This window comes from Sceloporus occidentalis, unplaced genomic scaffold, assembly GCF_023333645.1.
Source record: "Sceloporus occidentalis isolate IW3139 unplaced genomic scaffold, rSceOcc1.0.p SCAF_1, whole genome shotgun sequence".
In the NCBI taxonomy this organism is placed as follows: Eukaryota; Metazoa; Chordata; class Lepidosauria; order Squamata; family Phrynosomatidae; genus Sceloporus; species Sceloporus occidentalis.
In genome coordinates this window covers 23,398,963-23,417,802 of record NW_028316981.1, presented here as the reverse complement: position 1 = coordinate 23,417,802, position 18,840 = coordinate 23,398,963, and the positions used below count along the sequence as shown (strand labels likewise).

General features: G+C 43.2%; 1 protein-coding gene across 3 annotated transcripts; it reads right to left on the bottom strand.

The window, feature by feature from the left end:
• Positions 1–439: 439 nt before the first annotated feature.
• On the bottom strand, positions 440–17,530 carry LOC149321196 (uncharacterized). Of its 3 annotated transcripts, none has more exons than XM_089516645.1 (5): positions 15,957–17,530; positions 11,976–12,207; positions 10,943–11,017; positions 9,070–9,303; positions 440–6,683 (listed from the first exon to the last, which is right to left on the bottom strand). In XM_089516645.1, exons 2-5 carry the CDS (start codon positions 12,007–12,009, stop codon positions 4,777–4,779), a joined length of 2,250 nt encoding a protein of 749 aa, XP_089372771.1. In that variant the 5' UTR covers positions 12,010–12,207; positions 15,957–17,530; the 3' UTR covers positions 440–4,776. The 3 variants fall into 3 exon arrangements, with proteins under 3 accessions (XP_089372771.1, XP_089372779.1, XP_089372788.1); XM_089516653.1 differs by having other exon boundaries at positions 11,976–12,201; XM_089516662.1 differs by lacking the exons at positions 10,943–11,017; positions 11,976–12,207; positions 15,957–17,530 and having other exon boundaries at positions 9,027–9,160.
• Between the last annotated feature and the right edge of the window lie 1,310 nt (positions 17,531–18,840).

Sequence of the window (18,840 nt, the reverse complement as noted above, 5' to 3'; positions counted from 1 at the left end):
ATGTCATGGTCACTTATATTTATATGGTGGTCATTCTTTTTCATGCTCCAAGAAATGATACAAGTCTTCTCACTCCATATGACAAACATAGAGGAAAAAATCCTGCAGTTAACTTGCTGAGATACAGATGATAGTTTGACTAGGAAGTGGAGGTAAGGAAAAGTGAAGAGAAAGGACTTTTTATCCAGCTATGCGTTTCTCTGCAAATCACAGAATATGGCCGCTCTCAAAAATGACTGAGAAGCTAGGATTTTTAAAAAAAATACATTTTTAGTCTGCACATATTCCAGCATTTGCACAGAGTTTAATGTGAATGAGGTAGTAGGGGAATTAATTGTGTTTTTTTTATCATCCTAACAACAAACATGTTTAAAAAAAGAGAACGAGGAAAGACAACAAAGGGAAATGGTTTAATTCCCCCTCCTTTTGTCCTTTGACATCAACATTTAAGCATGCTATAATGCATTTTCCATTTCCTAAAAGTTATTTTCAAGATTCTTCCTCTTTTCTTTTTATTTTCACAGTTAAGAAATTTCACTCCCCTCAGTCGCTCAATAATAATAATAATAATAATGCCAGCTTTACACTTGGTAAAAAAACCTCCAACAATACAATGACAAGAAGAAATTTTTAAAAGGCTACCGTGTGCGTATATGTGAAAAGCTCATCAACATTTTGGTTATCTGAAATGAATACATATGTATGATTATCATGATGAACTCTTTCAAAGTTTGAACTTGGAAGCCTTTCCCACCGAAAATCTTAACACATGATTCCACTCAAAACACAAGATATAACTTCAAAATACATCTTCTCGAGGAAGTAAAGGGCAGAGGTGCTTCAAAACAAGGCACAAATTGCTAGCTGCACACACATCACAAGACATTTGTCTCTGGCTCTCAGCAGTAGCCAGCCAAAACCCATCCATTTTCTTCTCAGTTTCTCCACATATGACATTCAGAGGTTTCCCAAGAAACATCTAGACCATTTTCCTCTCTGCAAATGCACTATAATAAAAGAGCACCAAGATAATGATGATGGTGGTAGTGGTGGCAACAGCAGCAAACTGGGACTGGGGGTGGGGGGGACACAAACAGCCTCAGCCAGTAATTTTATTTTTGTTGTGTGCCTCAAGTCATTTTCAGCTTACAACAACCCTAAGGTGACCCAATCATAGAGTTTTCTTGGCAAGTTTTTTCAGAGGGAGTTTGTCATTGCCATCCTCTAAGGCTGAGAGAGCGTGACTTGCCCACCCAGTGAGTTTCCATGGTCGAGCCAGGATTCGAACCCTGGTCTTCCAGTGACCTAGTCCAGCGCTCAAACCATTACACTACACTGGCCCTCAAAAGCTACAAATTAGAAGATGCAAAGTCCATCTAAGAGGAAGCCTGACTGGTGTTACATAACCCCCGACAGATCACAGATGGAAAATGGGACACATGTGGTTGTGTGGTATCAGTGTGGTCGACATGGCGAAAGGTATTAATGAGGAAGAACAGAGAAGCTAGGAAGGCTATAGCAGATGGCTTTCGCTTGAACCTACTGGGAAGGATAGGATTCTTCCTTTTCTCTCCCTCTGACTGTGTTGCGTGGAATCCAGTTTTTTGAAATCAGTTTGTACCAAAGGAAGTAAGCTGAGGAGAAAGGGGGGAGGTGGGAGGAGGAGAGAGACACTGGGACATATTAAAGACAATTTTAAAAGTAAGATGACAGAATTAATTGGAACAGCTGGGGAGGTATAGTATTGGAATACTAATTAATACAGTCATCCCACCATATCCACGGATTCAACTATCCATGGCTTGAAAATATTTTTCATATAATCATAGAATCGTAGAGTTGGAAGAGACTGCAAGGGCCATCCAGTCCAACCCCATTCTGCCATGCAGGAACTCTCAATCAAAGCATTTCCAACAGCCAAAACATTTCCTTATTCTAACTCTGGCCTAAAACTGGTTGCACAGATAGAGAAGTTTAAAATATACAGTCATCTCTTCACATTTTCGGTTTTGATTTTTGCAGATTTGATTGTTTGCGGTTTTGATTAATATGTTTTCTCTAGGAATTTCTAGGTCCTCCAGTGTAACTCTGCCAGAAGTTGACCCTAGAACTGTGCCAGAAAACCTAGAGGTTCCTAGGCATTTGTAGGTCCTCCAGCATGATTCTATGATCAATCTCTGGCAGATGTTGGGCACAGAGTTGCACTGGAGCACCTGGGGATTCCTAGAGAGGTGTTCTCTTAGGTAAAAAGAACAGTATTTTTTTTTTTTTGCAGTTTTTCCACATTCACAGGGGTCCTTTACCCCTAACCCCAGCAAATGTGGAGGGACCACTGTACAGCATTTTTGTGGAAAGTTTAGCGGTTGTGTGCTATTATTTGGACTGGTATGAATGAAGCACTCTTTTCTGCCATTGATCTCTCTCCATCATAAAGCTTTTAGCCTGTAACTGTGCCCCTACAGAAAATCTCAAGAGCTCAGAAAAATTACATTTTGGACTATATCCCAAAAGCAGTCCAAAAAGAGTTGTGCTTCTAGTTCAAAAAGTGATCTTCCCAAGTTCTGTTGCATATTGTGTTAGTTTCATGGATACAATGCCAAGGCCCATAGGAAAGATCAACTGGCCCTGACATGGTGGCACAGGTGGCAGCACAATGGGACACACACACCCCCCCCAAAAAAAAATTCTATTAACTTCTGACTGTAGATATTCTCTAACCAAAGAAGCACTAGAAGGTAGGAGGGACATTAGAGTGGAAATGTCACAAAGATTATGAAAGATTATGAAAGAAAGAGTTGCTTGACGTTTCGATCCTATGAATGTTTACTTAGAAGTCAAACCCATTAACCTCATGTGGGCTTTGTATCTAAGTAAATATGCTTAAATCAGGCTGGGTGAATTTTAAAAAAGAAGAGAGATGAAGAGATGGAGGGAGCAAATGGAAGGAGTTAAGGTTGGAACAGAGTAAATAGGAGAACAAAGTTGTCAGGATGGAAGCATCACTTCTTTAACCAGTTTCAAAACTGAGTTGAAGACCATCCTGATCAGAGAAGTGTTCCCAGGCATTGCGTGACTATTATTTGTTATTTGATGTTTTTAATTTGTTGCCTGCTTTACTTTCATGTACTGTATTGTTATGTATTATTTATATGTATTATGCTATTATTTCTTAGATTGTATGCCATGGGCAGGTTTACTCTTATCTATTTTATTGTTTGTATGTACAGCTCTGTGTAAATCTACAGAGCTATATAAATAAAGCATAATAATAATAATAAGCAAGTACATTCTCATCCTTTGACTGTTGTCCTGTAATGCCAGAAGGTGCTTGATAGATCCCATCCTCTTATTCCAGATTAAGAGTCATCTGGAAGAATCATCTCAGGTGAAGCCTGTTAGAATCACCACTTTGGACTGAGAGGTATAACTTGAATACACATCGGCTGCTTTTTAACATGTTTCTATGCAACACTCCCCTTTTTGGGTCAGAACACCTCACAAAAAAGTTTACGGTCACCTTGACCACAAATGAGGGATGAAAATAACTGTGGGTAGCTCATCTAGAAGCCAATCTTGGAAATGAGAGGACTGAGACAATCAAGATAAGAGTTTGGTGACAAAAGAACAGGACTGAAGGATCTGAATCCCTCCAGATGTTACACTGCAAATGCAATCAGCATAGCTAGTGGGGAGGGATCATGGGAGGTGCAGCACTTCAATAACTTTCCGAGGGACCTACAGTCCATCATTTCACTGAGACCTCCTTGCACATACAGGTAATGCCCTCCAGATGTGTCAGATTGCAATGTTCATAATCCTAACACATCCATGTTGACTAGGGACCAAGGATGTTGCAATCTAACACATCTTGAGGGCTACAGGCTAGGGAAGGCTAATGTAACTCAACCCTCAGGTTCCAATTACAGACCTTGCCCCCATGTGGCTGTCTGTGGTATCAAGGTGATTCTATATAGGGTTGCCATATTCCAGTCCCTCCTATCTGGACATTTAATCTGCATATAATGCAAATTATTAGAATTATGCATATTATTAATTTGCATTCTGATTATGCAAATTCAGTACATTAATCACTGCACTTTTTCTACAATTGCGTTTCAAACTTAGTACCAATACCTTTTATCTCCCTAGCTGGTGTGAAGAGAGGGAGGATTCAAAGTAGCTCCAGAGAGTAAAGAGAATCCCATTACTTACTCAAAGCTGCTTGGAAGTGAAATTCCACCATGCTGCTTAGCCCTAGGCTCAACTCACTGACACAATCACCACACAAGGCCATCTCTGTCAGGGGAAGCAGGGAGGGAATGGAGGAATAAGATGGCAATGCTATGCCTGTGGAGTAGCAACCAGAGCCTGCAGAGCAGGATGAGGATCCCACCAGTGCCAGTCTTCTTGCACAGTTTCCTGCTTCATCACCACTGCTATATTTTAACCTACCCATTGGCCTGGGACATTATTTTAGTCCCTTCAATGTGGGATTTTTTAGGTTTTCTGGGACACATGGCAACCCTAATTTCTACCACATGTGAAGTAGCCATCAACAAGAAGGAAGCATGCTTGGTGCTCACCAAATTAATGTTTCACATAAATTCTGCATAAGTGGCTGAGGCAAATCACAACCAAGGACACAGAGGAAGCACATGGTGGGGCACATTTTCTAGGAAACTAGAATGACAAAGGGAAATCAAAATGAATTTAGGGAGGGCAGTGAAATTAAAATAAAAAAGGGGCACCAGACAGGACATAGAGAGTAGAAAGACACTAGTTTATTAGAGAAGAAGCCTGGACCCCACTTGGAGCAGAAGGGAAAACTGGATGGGAAAAGCCACGTGATGAAAATGGCAGGGACCAGGGAAGGTCCAAAGAAGGGATGGGTAGGGGAGATGGAGAGGAGGGGAAAGAAGGCAAAGCTGGGAGAGGACTGGGTGAGGTAAAAGAGGCTGAGAAGGCAGAGGCAGGCAGGGAGGTGGCAAGTTTGGCAGTGTGGGTGGCAAGCAATGTGGCAGGGGCTGCCCCAGAGCCAACAGAGGCCTTGTCATTGCCATGGGTGCGCTGGTGGCGGTTGAGGTGGGAGCTGCGGCTGAAGCACTTGCCACAGATACTGCACTTATAGGGCTTCTCCCCTGTGTGAGTACGCTGGTGGATGGTGAGCTCTGAGCGTTGGATGAAGGCCTTGCCACACTCCCCACAGGCATAGGGTTTCTCACCCAAGTGAGTGCGCTGGTGGGTCAGAAGGTTGGAGCTGACACTAAAGCACTTCCCACAGGTGTCACAGCGATAGGGCTTCTCCCCAGTGTGCATGCGCCGGTGGATTGTCAAGTCTGACTTCTGGATGAAGGCCTTACCACAGTCTGAGCAGGAAAAAGGCTTCTCCCCGGTGTGGATGCGCTGGTGCTTTACCAGGGCCGAGCGCTGGGCAAAAGCCTTCCCACAATTGTCACACTTGAAGGACTTCTCTGCCGGTGGCACTGGAGGCTGAGAGGGGATTTTACCTAGATTCTTGCCACAGTCCAAGCAGTGACCACTACGCATAAGGCGTCCCTTGCCACTGTACAGCTGGTGCTTAAGAACCTGCTTACCTCCCACGCTGAGGAGAAATCCTTTAACGTGTTCAGGGCAACGGTGGGCAGCAGCTGCTGCAGCCTGGGCTTGGTGGACTCTCTGGTGCCGGTCAAGGTGGGAACTGACTGAGAAGCCCCGGCCACACTGTGCACAGGTGTAGGGGCGCTCACCCGTGTGGACCCGCTGATGCCGCTCCAGGTCAGAACGTTGGATGAACCGCTTCCCACAGTCACTGCAAGGGAAGGGTCGCTCCCCGGTGTGAATGCGCTGGTGCTGAGCGAGGTTGGAGCTTCGGCTGAAACGTTTGCCACAAGCATTGCATGGGTAAGGGCGCTCCCCAGAGTGGGTCTTACGGTGTTTTGAGAGTGCAGACCGTTGTCCAAAACACTTCCCACAATCGGGACAGCGGTGAGCAACCACTGGAGCTACATTGGCTGCTGGGGGCTCCTCTGGGTAATTGTGTTGGTGGGTGCGTCTATGGCGGTCAAGGTGGGAGCTGACTGAGAAGCACTTGCCACAGTCCTGGCAGGCATAGGGGCGCTCACCCGTGTGCACCCGCTGGTGCCGTTCCAGGTCAGACTTCTGGGTGAAGGCCTTGCCACAGGCTGAACATGGGAAGGGGCGCTCCCCTGTGTGCACCCGCTGATGCTGTGCCAGGTTTGAGCTTCGGTTGAACCGCTTCCCACAAGCCATGCACAGGTAGGGCTTCTCCCCTGTGTGGATCTTTTCATGCTTGGCCAGGATGGAGCGTTGCCGGAAGCAGCGTCCGCACTCGGTGCACTGGTGTGGCCTTTCCAGTGTGGGTATACTGTGGCCTCGCCCAGGACCACTCCCAGTCTTCTTCCCACACTCGACACATACACTAGGCCTTTCCACCACTGCCTGGCCTACACACCTTTCTTTTAATTTCTTAGGCATCTTGCCTTCCCTCTGGCATGTAGTTGGGCCTTGTGGTGGTTGGTCCTCCTGTAAACTAGGCTGGCACTTGCTGGCACTGGCTTCCCCCTCATCTGGGCTCTCTGATCTTCCTGATGGAGAGTCCAGCTGCTCTGCCTTCTCAGACCCATCCTCTTCAGAATGCAGCTCCTCTTCATTCTTCTTAGCAGCTGAAATTCAATTGAGAAGAAGACAGACATCACAACCATTTCAGCACTAGAGCTGTCCTTCCCTTGCTCAGCTGATACCACCTATCACCCATTTCTCTCTTCCCTCAACTTCCCCTCCTTTCTCATTTTTTCCAAGAAAAGAATGGGAAAGCCCAGGTACCACAATGGTACTGTTAAGGAGGGTATTTTCAAGGCATTGGTGGACCTGCACAATGTGCGCACAATGTGCTACTTTAAATCTGGTTGGAGAACATGAAAAATTCACAGTGCACATTTGATCAAATATCTCCCTCTGGAGAAACTCCAGGCATGAAATAACAACAACAATAAAAAGTATTGTGGCAACTGAAAGACTAGCAAGAGCTAATTGACATAAACAGTTTATTTGGAAGAACAAGTTTTATTTGGTATAAGAGAATACAGACCACAAAATCAGATCCGTGGATATCCACCCCAGGTCAAGCTTCATGATTTTTATGGAAGCAACACAAGGCTTTTATTCCCTCACAGCCTATGGTGAAGTTATGCAGACTTTCTCCACCTGGAAATCAGCTGGATACATTTCAAAATGAATACCAATGAGGCTTAGCCTAAGGGCCAGACATTTGCTGTTGTTGCGTGTCTTCAATTCATTTCCGACTTATGGCAAACCTAAGGTGAACCTATCATGGGGTTTTCTTGGCAGGTTTCTTCAGAAGGAGTTTGCCATTATCATCCTCTGAGGCTGAGAGAGTGTGACTTGCTCAAGGTCACCCAGTGGGTTTATATGGCTGAGCAGGGATTCAAACCCTGGTCTACAGAGTTGTAGTCCAGCACTCAAATCATTGCCCTACACTGTCTAGGGCCAGACATAGCTGTATATATTTGGCAATGTCCTCTGCTCCATTCTACAGCAAGTGCAAAATTCAATATTCTGTGCATCTTAGCATTTTTATGGGGGGAAAATACATTTCTCTTTCTTAAGGCTGTAAATATAGCTAAGGTATGGGCAATGCTGTGCACTGTTTTAGCAGGTTTAGCAGTAACCTGGAAGAGAGAGCAATGGCATTATTTCTGCCAATTCTGCAATTGAGAATTCTGCCCTCTTTTTTAAAAAAGTGCATTGGGTATAAGTGTAAAATGGCAGTACAAATAAAAAATAGGTAGTGATGGCAGTGACTGTAAACTGCTACTTTTGGCGCAACCTGAAGACCTAGCAATGGCTGGGACCAATTAATTCCATTTTCTCTCTGTTTCTACTTCTTCCAGTCTTTCATTTGTTTCTTCCCATTCGTGCATTTTCCACTGTGTATCTCCTAATAAACATCTTTGTATGCAGTTTTGCCCAACTCATGCATTCTTCAATGACACACAGATTTTTGTGCCCACTGCCACTTTTGCATTCTAGTTTTGACTGAAGAACTGCTTCTTAAGAATCAGACAAGTACATTAATTTAGGAAGTGAAAATTTAGTCACAATTTAGCTCACAATTTAACAGGCAAATAAGATGGATTTCAGTGCTGAGAAGACAACATCTGGCAAGCCACAGGTTTCTCACCCTGTTCAAAAAGCAAAAATAGGGACAAATGTCCTGTTCTACCAGAGATTAGAAGCAGAAGGGTAAGTTTAAGGTACACAGTAGGTTGTAGACAGCTAGATGCTTAACTACAACCCCCTACAATCCCCAAGCACAAATCATACAGGCTTGGCCATATGGGAGCTATATTCCACAACCTCTGGACAGCACTAAGTTTGCCTAAGCCTGTATGCAGCAAGAGCAAACTGTAACTATTTTCCATTGCTTAGACACACAGCAGATACAGGAGGCGTAGGTCACAACCCTTCAAGATTCAAAGTAGTGTAGTTCTGCCTGTAGAAGAACACTACAGATTGCCATTCACTGACCTCTGGACTTTACTGTAGAGCTGCGGTAGTATCTACTGTATATGGCAATTCCTATGCCAGGTGAAGGGTGGACTAAGGAAGCATCTGACTATGTCCCACTAGCCAAATGGGAAATGATTACATCATTTGAGCGGTCCACCACAGTCCTTCATCAATCACAGTGGCCAATGTAATTATTTTGTATCTGGCTACATGGCCAGGCTGTTCTGTAATTTCTCTCCCCAAGTTCTCCATCAGGCATGAAAGACTAGTGGGGGTTGAGTTCAGCAGCTCAACAGTAGGTCTGGCTTTGGTTGCTACAGAAGAAGGAAGAGAATTCCAACCTCTGCAGTGACCAAAAACATACACAAGCATAATATTAATATACACCAGTGCATGACACTAACAGGATGGTTTGTGGAAATTCCAGCAGCCTTATGGAAGATTTCACTGTCATTTCATACAAATGTCACACACACCCTTTTTACTGCCACCGCAGCTCATGCGATGAGACCTGCCCACCTTCATCCTTGGGGCTCTTGGGCACTTCCTTCTTCTGGATTTTGCGCTTCCCTTCCTGGCTCTGCTCCTTCACCAGCTCCCGCAACATCTTCTCCACCTGGCTCCGGCCAGCAGTCTGTAGAATGAGCCCTAACTGCCGGCGGAGGTCAGCATTCATCCCACCTTCACTTGAGCCAGCTGCCGTAGTGTCTTGTGTTTGGACCTGTTCTGCTCGGCTGTGTTCTGGCTCCATATCTACACCACAAAGAAACATGAGTGAAGCTAAGAGGAATAAAGGATTGCCAACTTTCCAAGTCAAGCTGCCAATTTACTGGGGGGGTGGGGGTGGGGTAAACAACACCTTGGGTTGTTCATCTTCCTTTATAATAATTTGACTTACAGTATTTACTTATTTTACTTCATCCATTTAATTTATATCTCACTTTTGTCCCAATAATTGGATCCATAGCAGCAGCACTCATCAAGGGAAGCTTTTCCAGCACAGAGATGAACATTATTACTGACTGAGTGTTAGGACATGTCTACATAGGCCAATTAAACTGGTTTTCCTCCACTCTCACTGAAACCTGTCTACATGACACAGGGCCAAATCCCCAATTGAAGTGTGGACTATCTTTACAAGAGAAGGCCAGTTCCACCATTAGTCTGCCCTATCCCTGCCTATGGCCCGTTACAAACAGGCACCCTAGGACGGACTGAGTCCATGCTAGAGTTAGAAAGGGGAGTCTCTTCCAGACACCCCTAACCCTAGCACGGACTGAGTCCGTAACAAATGGCGGCGGCCGTTCCACACGGCCGCCACCATCTTGACGTAACGGACGCTCTGCGTCTGCACGTCGCGCCCCGGAAGTGATGCCGTGAGTGCGCGACTAGTGCCTCGCGGCGTCTTTTCCGGGGCCCAGGAAGGAGCGCAATTTCCACGCTCCTTCCTCAGAGCGTCCGGGAGCCACGCGGTTTAAAGGCTGCGGTTCCCGGACACTGCAAGTGGAGGCAGAGCCAGACTGCCACTTCTCAGCGGTATGTAACCCGCCTATGTCAGTTTAAATAAAGCTTACCTTTTGCTCCAGATTTTCCTGCAAAATCACCGCTGCTGCTGGTACAAGTCACTCTCTCTGCAATCACAAGGCAGCCAGCCATGTGATTGATGATGGGCACCTTGTTTCTGACCTCAGTGGGAGTGACTTGCACCCATAGCAGCAGATGGGACAGCGGGACACCCTGCATTATTATAGATTGCAGGGGTAATCTGGGGCAGCTCTGGAGCCAGAACTCTCCGTAAGCAGCCTGGAGTAGTCTGGGTGGTGTAGACGAGCCCTTAGACAATAAGCTGCTTTAGGGCATAGGTACAGAGAGCAGGGAAAAATCAGCAAACGTGGTCCCAAATGCCAGTCTGAAGCAAGACTAACAATGTAAGGCAGTGTGTGTATCTTGTTCTGATGTTAAGCAGCCAAACTCCTACAGCAGTCAACAGGAGTGAATTTTATTTAAAATTATTTATATCCTGCATTTCTACTGCATATATCAAATAACTTATAAAATTAGAAGACAAAATAAAAGAGTAAAAATAAAAGAATAGTAAAAGCAACTAAAACCAAGTGGCTAAACCATAATGGAGGGAAGATTTGATTTTTGAAAGATGTGCTTGGTGTGCAAATCAATAAAGAATTCTTTACAATCTACTAAGATAAATCTAAGGAATTTAACCATTTTAAACTTTTTCCCCAGTTCCCCATTTTTTCTAAAAACATGGAGAAGGGGTTCTTACAGCCACAAAAGTCACATTGGGACTGCATACAGCTCACAAGGTACATGACTCCCACCCATATTTTAGAACAGGGGTGGATCTCTTAGACCTTCCTCTATGTTGACTTACCAGACCCCAGTCCTCTCCTTCTGTGAGACTCAGCAAAAGCAGTTATTCGGGGCCAACTGATTGCTATCTCCTCCGCTGTAAGTGGGAGAAGCAGAGGTTGCAAGTCAGAAGAGGTTGTGGCATGCCATCAAGATAGAAGCAGTGCATAAATTTTAGAGAATCACTTTGGAGGAAGAAAGCCCAGTACAACGATAGGGTGCATGTGCTGCTTACATAAAGATGCCCAGTTCAACACCTGACACCTCCAGTTACAAGGACTGCATAGCTGGAAAGGGCAAAGAGACCCAGAGCTTAGAAAAATTCTGCCCACGAGGCAAGAAAATGTTCACGTTTGGACTACAACTCTCTAAATCCCTCATCTGAACTTCACAGTATATAACACTGGGCTAGATGGACAGAGTCTGACCTGAACCTAAAGCCAGTTGTTAGTGCCAATCATTGATTGCGCCTGCACTGCAGAATTAACAGTTTGATATTGCTTTTAACTGCCATAACTCAATGCTATGGAAGTCTGGGATTTGAGTTCTGTGAGACGTTTAGCCTTCTCTGTCAGAGAGCTCTGGTGCCACAACAAACTACAAATCCCAGGATTCCATAGCACTGAGCCATGGCAGTTAAAGTAGTGTCTGGAATGTTGCCCCTGGACTCTTTCTGCTGAGTTTCTGTTAGCAGAAAGCACAGTCTGGGCTTGGTAAATTGTTCATGGGACAGTAGCCAATTTTTGTGTCCCCAATCCCACTCCCTGTGGGCCACACGCATGTGTTCATACCCACTAGAAGTAGCTTTACTACCAATTGCTTTATAATTTTTTGCAGCCAATAAACAGTTTTCTTGTTGGGGGAGGAGGGCAAATTGCCATATTTGTGTGCAGTTTCAAGTATTTTGGAGTGGTTTTCAATAATCATATCTAGGAGCAATAATACATTTGCAGGGCTCCGAACCACAAAAGTGAGGTTCAAGGACTGGAGGCAGCCCATGTTTTATGACAACATCCTGCTATTTAACTTAAAGGCATGCAAAAATAAGCATTTACCCAATGAAATCACATTCTCATAGTTTTCCTGCATGTTGTCGATCACCGAGTGTTGCAGTGAAGGTTGCCAACCTCTGAAACAACAAACATCTTCCACATTGTACCATCAGGCAGGAATCACTAATACTTCTCTTCTGGGGCAGCATTCCCCAACACGGCATCTGACGTCAGTGCCATGGTGGCCACTGAAACATGCCTACACACCTGGATGCTTCCTTGCTGTTCTCTGCACCTTCAAAAGAAAAGAAAACACTGTAAAATCCCAGCTGTTGGGAATGCTATCTTGAAAAATCTACAATGGTGACTGGCTGTTGTGAACTTAAGACAAGGAAAAGCAGGCTCGCTTTCTCCTGCAATAGTTTAAGAAGAACAGGGTGGCTGACTGGATGGATACTCATCTCTCTGCCTGCATTTACACTACAGAATTAATAGAGTTTGACACACTTTAACTCATGACTCAATGTCGTGGAACTCTGGAATTTGTCGTTTGGTGAGATATTTAGCCTTTTCTGTCAGAGCATCCCAGTGCCACCACAAGCTACAAATCCCAGAATTCCATGACAGTTAAAGCAGTGTCAAATGGCATTCATTCTGCAGTGTGGCAGCAGCCTCACCTGTGGCTTGGGGCTTTAAATGAATTCCCGTTCTGAACAGGGTCAGTTGGTGTATGACTTGTCTGAATAAGAAGAATTATTAGCTTTTCCTTTTCCAGTGTAGACAAAGCAGAGCAGCTTTGAATGTAAGAGTTTATTCCTAATTATGGGCATTTTTGAGAACCACAACAAAAATAGCAAACAGTTATCAGTTATAAAAATAGTTATCAAGGGATTTTCCTTTTCCCTATACAGATTTTGTGCTGCATAATAAGGCCTTATACATCTCAGACAAGAGTAATAGTTTTTCCATATGGAATAATTTTGAGCATCTATAAAATCATAGAATCATAGAATTGTAGAGTTGGAAGAGACCACAAGGGCCATCCAGTCCAACCCCCTGCCATGCAGGAAATCACAATCAAAGCATCCCCGACAGATGGCCAGCCAACCTCTGTTTGAAGACCTCTAAGGAAGGAGACTCCACTACACTTTGAGGGAGTTTGTTCCACTGTCGAACAGCCCTTACTGTCAGGAAGTTCCTCCTAATGTTGAGGTGGAATCTCTTTTCCTGCAGCTTGCATCCATTGCTCCGGGTCCTAGTCTCTGGAGCAGCAGAAAACAAGCTTGCTCCCTCCCCAATATGACATCCCTTCAAATATTTAAACAGGGCTATCATATCACCTCTTAACCTTCTCTTCTCCAGGCTAAACATCCCCAGTTCCCTAAGTCTTTCCTCATAGGGCATGGTTTCCAGCCCTTTCACCATTTTAGTTGCTCTCCTTTGGACACGCTCCAGTTTCTCAATGTCCTTTTTGAATTGTGGTGTCCAGAACTGGACACAGTATTCCAGGTGGGGCCTGACCAGAGCAGAATAGAGTGGCACTCTTACTTCCATGGATCTAGACACTATACTTCTATTGATGCAGCCTAAAATCGCATTGGCCTTGTTAGCTGCCACATCACACTGTTGACTCATGTTCAACTTGTGGTCTACTTGGACTCCTAGATCCCTTTCACACGTAGTTTCATTCAGCCAGTTGTCCCCCATCCTATATCTGTGCTCTTCATTTTTCCGCCCTAAGTGCAGTACATTACATTTCTCCGTGTTGAATTTCATTTTGTTAGCTTTGGCCCAGTTTTCTAGTCTGTTCAGGTCATTTTGAATCTTGATCCTGTCCTCTGGAGTATTAGCTACTCCTCCTAATTTGGTGTCATCTGCAAATTTGATAAGTATTCCCCCAATTTTGTCCTCCAAGTCATTGATAAAGATGTTGAATAGAACTGGCCCGAGGACAGAGCCTTGTGGGACCCCACAGGTTGAGTCTCCCTTATCCAAAAATGATCAGATAGGTGGCTGAAATAGCAACACTTTTGCTTTCTTATGGTTCAGTATCCACAAATTTTGTTTCATACACAACATTATTAAAAATATTGTGCATAAAATTACCTTCAGGCTATGCCTCTAAGATATATACAAAACATAAATGAATTTCATGGACTTGGGTTCCATCTCTAAGAAGTTTAGGCAAATACTCCATCATTTGAAAAAATCCAAAATCTAAAACAATACTTGTCCCAAGCATTTCAGATAAGGGAGACGCAGCAAGTATAATCTTGGTCTATCTATAAATTATCTGGAGCCAGTCATCTCCACTACTATTCTAGTAGAAATACCTTTAGAATAACAGTACCCAAACAGCCCTGGGGAAAGGCAAACCTTGGGAATGTCACATTTGGGAACATTACTCCCGGAATTCCCCTGCCAACCTCATAAGAGGCCAGACTGCTGGAAGGATTCTGCAAATCCTAAATTTTGTGGAGAAACTATCTTCCGGGAAAGCCCTGATACATTCAGGAAACTTTAGTTGCAAAGTTTGGTCTCTTTCACAATATGCAATTTTTGTAATATGATTCTATTTTAACATCCTATGGTATCCTGGGATTTGTAGTTTCATGAGGTATTAAGAATTATCAGGCAGAGAGCTCTAGTGCCTTATGTGTGCGCAGACAAGTGTGTGTATGTTCCATCAAGTTAATTTAGGGGAACCCATGAATAGGACTGAAGGACTACTCAGAGATGATTTGCCATTGCCTTCCTTTGAAATAGAACCTACAGGACCTGGTGTTTGTTGGCAGTCTCTCATCCAAGTCTAATTCAGGCCTGTCCCTGCTTAGCTTCCAATCAGACTGGATCTAGTGCTTGCAAGGTTTCTAGCGCCTCAGCAAACTGCACATCCCAGGATTCCACAGACTGCAACCACAGCAGTTAAAGTGGAATCAAACTGCTATAATTGTGTGGTGTGAAAGAGACACGTATCGCTTGGACTTAACACATAAACAACATTATGGTACTTTTGAGGGCGAAAAAGCTACCTGAAGCCTTCAAAACAGCAAAGTAAGTCCTTTGTGAGCTTGAGGTGCAGCTGAAGAGTGGAAGCTGGCTTGATGTTCAAATATCCAAACATCTCACAAAACTACAACTCCCTGGCTTCCATTGCATTGAGCCATGGCAGTTAAAGTGCTATCAAACTGCAGTGTAGCTGCAGCCTAAAGTATCATAATTGTGCAGTGTAGATACACCGCTAGGTCTTGCTGTCACTGAAAGACATCCATTTGTGTGCTGTAGTTCACAAGACCTCCTTCCACCCACCCATCTCGATCCATGCGGAAATATGGGAAATAAATAAATAATATTACTGATATGCTTGGACTATGACTCTAGAGACTAAGGCTCGATTCCCAGCTCAGACATGAAACCCACTGGGTGACCTTGGTCAAGTCACACTCTCTCAGCCTCAGAGGATGGCAATGACAAACCCCCTCTGAACAAATCTTGCCAAGAAAACTCCATGATAGGTTCACCTTAGGGTCACCATAAGTTGGAAATGACTTTAAGGCACACAACAACAACGTAAGAGCTAACATGGCATAGTGGATTTGAGTTTTGGACTATGACTTGAAACCAGGGTTCAATTCCCAGCTTGGCTATGAATCCCACTGGGTGACCTTGGGTAAGGCACATTCTCTCAGCCTCAGAGGATGGCAATGGCAAACCCCCTCTGAACAAATCTTGCCAAGAAAACCCTATGATAGGGTCGCTTTAGGGTCACCATAAGTTGGAATCAACCTGAAGGCACACAACAACAAATTATTATTATCATCATCATCATCATCATCATCATCATCATCATCATCATCATCCTGTGATCTTGACAGGCAAAGAGAAACCCCCTTTAATAGAGTGCAAGCCAAACCTTTTCCCACTTTCCAAGCCTAAATGCCAGTGAAATTCAGGTACCTAAGTTCATGAAACCCAGTAAAGTATGGAGGCAACAGATTCAGATACAAAAAAGAAGAAAAAGAAAGCACTTCACAACTAACTTACGGTATTCACATCCACAAGAGCTTGTAATGATGTCCACTGGTTCAGATGGCTTGGAAAGGGAGCTGAAAAGCAACCTCATGGAGGAATATGTCTCTCCTCAGCTGTCAAGATGCCTAGGTAGAGCCTCCCCATCCAGGAGCAGTCTAGCTCAGGATAACCAACTTCTGGGCAGACACTGCAGGGAAAGGCTTCTTAGTTTTTTGTGGGTTTTTTGGGCTATGTGGCCATAACTATGGATGCCAGCCATGAAAGCCTTCGGCTTCACGCTTCTCACCTTCTTGCTCTGCTTGGGAACTTCCCAGAAACATGTGGATGGACCCTGCGGATGTTCTCCAACAAAAGTTTTCCAAACCCACTGGGTGAATTTTGGGCAAGTCACACTCTCTCGGCCTCAAAGGATGGCCATGGCAAAAACCCTTCTGAAGAAACTTGCCAAGAAAACCCTACAATAGTTTCACCTTTAGAGTCACCATCAGTCGCCTTGAAAGCACCCGACAACTTTTATTTATAAATGTTAATTTTATACTGTTTTACCTGGATTATTTTAATGGGCTTTTCTTGTAAATTGTAAATTGTTGTTACATAAATATATAATCACAGCAAGGTGTCTTTTCTATAGAGCGTACATGTTAGGGATGTTTTTAATTTTTGTATGTCTTTATTATCATTATTATTGTTTAATTATTTCTCCAAAGATGCCAGATGCCACAGATGCAGGCGAAACGTCAGGAACAAATTCTTCCAGAACACGGCCACATAGCCCGAAAAACCCACCAAAAACTATTTATTTATTATTTAATATTTTGATTTTTCTTAATGCATTTATGCATTAGTTTTATACTATTTTAACTAGGTGCTTTTAATCATCTTTAAAAAAAAATTATTGTAAAGTTTTTAAAGTGTCTTTATCTTGTCGTGAGCCGCCTTGGGTCCCTTTCTGGGAGAAAGGCGGCATTACAAAAAATGAAATATTTTTTAGATTTTAAAGATTTAAAGATGTTGTTATTATGTTAGTTGTGTAATATGTATGTTTATAGGTTGGGTTGGATAAGATAAGAGGGTTAATTTTATGTTATTGGTTATTTTATGAATATTATGTGTTTTATGCATGCAAGCCTCCTCGATCCATTGGGAGAAGCGGGGTATAAATAATAATAATAATAATAATTATTATTATTATTATTATTATATAAATAAAATATTCTGCATCTGAATTCAGTGGGAATTTTGGGCTCATTTAAAGTGAAAGAAGAAGAATTGCAGCCTGGGTCCCTGCATCCCTCTTGCTCAATTGCTGAATGGAGATGATTATATTGATTGTATTGATTATATTGATTGTATTGGTTGATTGACTGCACTCTTATTTCCCCTTCCCTTCCACAGCCCTGGAGAGTCCAGCTGTTCCAAAATTAATGGCTGGAGGAGCCCAGGTTGCCTTCTCCTCCCTCCTCCTCCTCCTCCTCCTCCTCCAGGGAAGGATGCTTGCAAGCTGGATCTGGTCCCTGGGTGGGCAAAGCAGGGATCCCCCCTGGATCAATAGGGATCTATCGGTAGCAGCACCAGCAGCAACCTCCTTATCATTCTTCTTCTGACTCAGGAAGCTCAACCCCGGATATGGCTGCCATCAAGGAGAGAAAAAGACAGCAGCCCCCTTAGATTGGAGACAAGCAGCAGCCAGAGCCCTCTGCTGGCTCCTGGGCCATTCTTGCTTCAGCCTCATGATTGCACAAAACACCTCCCAGGCTGCATCCACACCGCAGAAATAACCCAGTTTGACACCACTTTAACTGCCATGGCTCAGTGCTGTGGGATTCTGGGGACTGTAGCTTAATGATGTGGCACCAGGGCTCCCTGGCAGAGAAGGCTCAATGGCTCACTAAGTCCCAGAATTCCATAGCAGTCAGCCTGGCCCATGGCTCACTGTCAAGCTGGGCTATTTCAGCTGCAGTGCAGGCCCAGCCCCCAGTAATATAAATCAGGATTTGATTTATAAGTATACTGCATTTTACTTGCATAATTTGTTTATAATTACAGTATTCTATAGTGGGTTTAATGTTTTGATCTGAATTTTCTGTAAAGGGCCATGTAAAGTTAGAGCCCTATAGAAATAAACAATGATAATAATAATAATAGTAGTAATAATAATAATAATAATAAGTAACTACTGAGGGAGGAAGAAGAGAAGGGGGAAATAGTAATAATAAGAGAATTATAATGGAGAGAATGAATCCTTTTCCTTCTCTTTTTCTTTTCGAGGAGTTATACTAGGATATATATATAAAACTACAAGATAGAGGAACGGGTGGGATAAGGGTATTAATATTATATATGAGAATTTAGAAAAAGAGAAAAAGAAAATAGAAAGAATATATATATATATATATATATATATATATATATGAATATGAGAGAGAGAGAGAGAGAGCATATACAGTAATGTATATGTTCTGTGTGTGTGTGTGTGTGTGTATTCTTTCTATTTTCTTTTGCTTTCTCTCTCTTTAAATTCTCTTTTATAATGTAATAATTTGCTATTCTATTATTATTTATAATCATTATATGTATGTCTGAATGTATGTATGTCTTGGGTATATTGTCTTCTGTGTATCTACATGACCAGACACATCCTCCTTTTTCTGGGATATGTCCTCCACTTCAGCCTTCTGTCCAGGAGGAATTCTCCAATTCTCCCAAATGGTCTCCATTTTGAGGTCATGACTTAAGAAGCAATAATTTATATTTCTATAAGTGTTTTTAACAACAACAACATTTATAATGCCCATTCCACCAAAAGGTCGTACATCAGAACACATACAATAAAAAATGAACAATAAAACACCATGCTATAAAATGCTTAAATACTAAAATAATATTTGTTGTTTGT

What these genes read in the sequence shown, in the direction of transcription:
- LOC149321196 (XM_089516645.1), bottom strand. Translation starts at nt 12,009, where the DNA reads ATGCAGGAAAACTATGAGAATGTGATTTCATTGG. An exon ending in TGAGAATGTGATTTCATTGG is followed by an intron (nt 11,018 to 11,975) that starts GTAAATGCTTAT and finishes TCCCACTTACAG; the next exon opens with CGGAGGAGATAGCAATCAGT. An exon ending in CAAGAGCCCCAAGGATGAAG is followed by an intron (nt 6,684 to 9,069) that starts GTGGGCAGGTCT and finishes ATTGAATTTCAG; the next exon opens with CTGCTAAGAAGAATGAAGAG.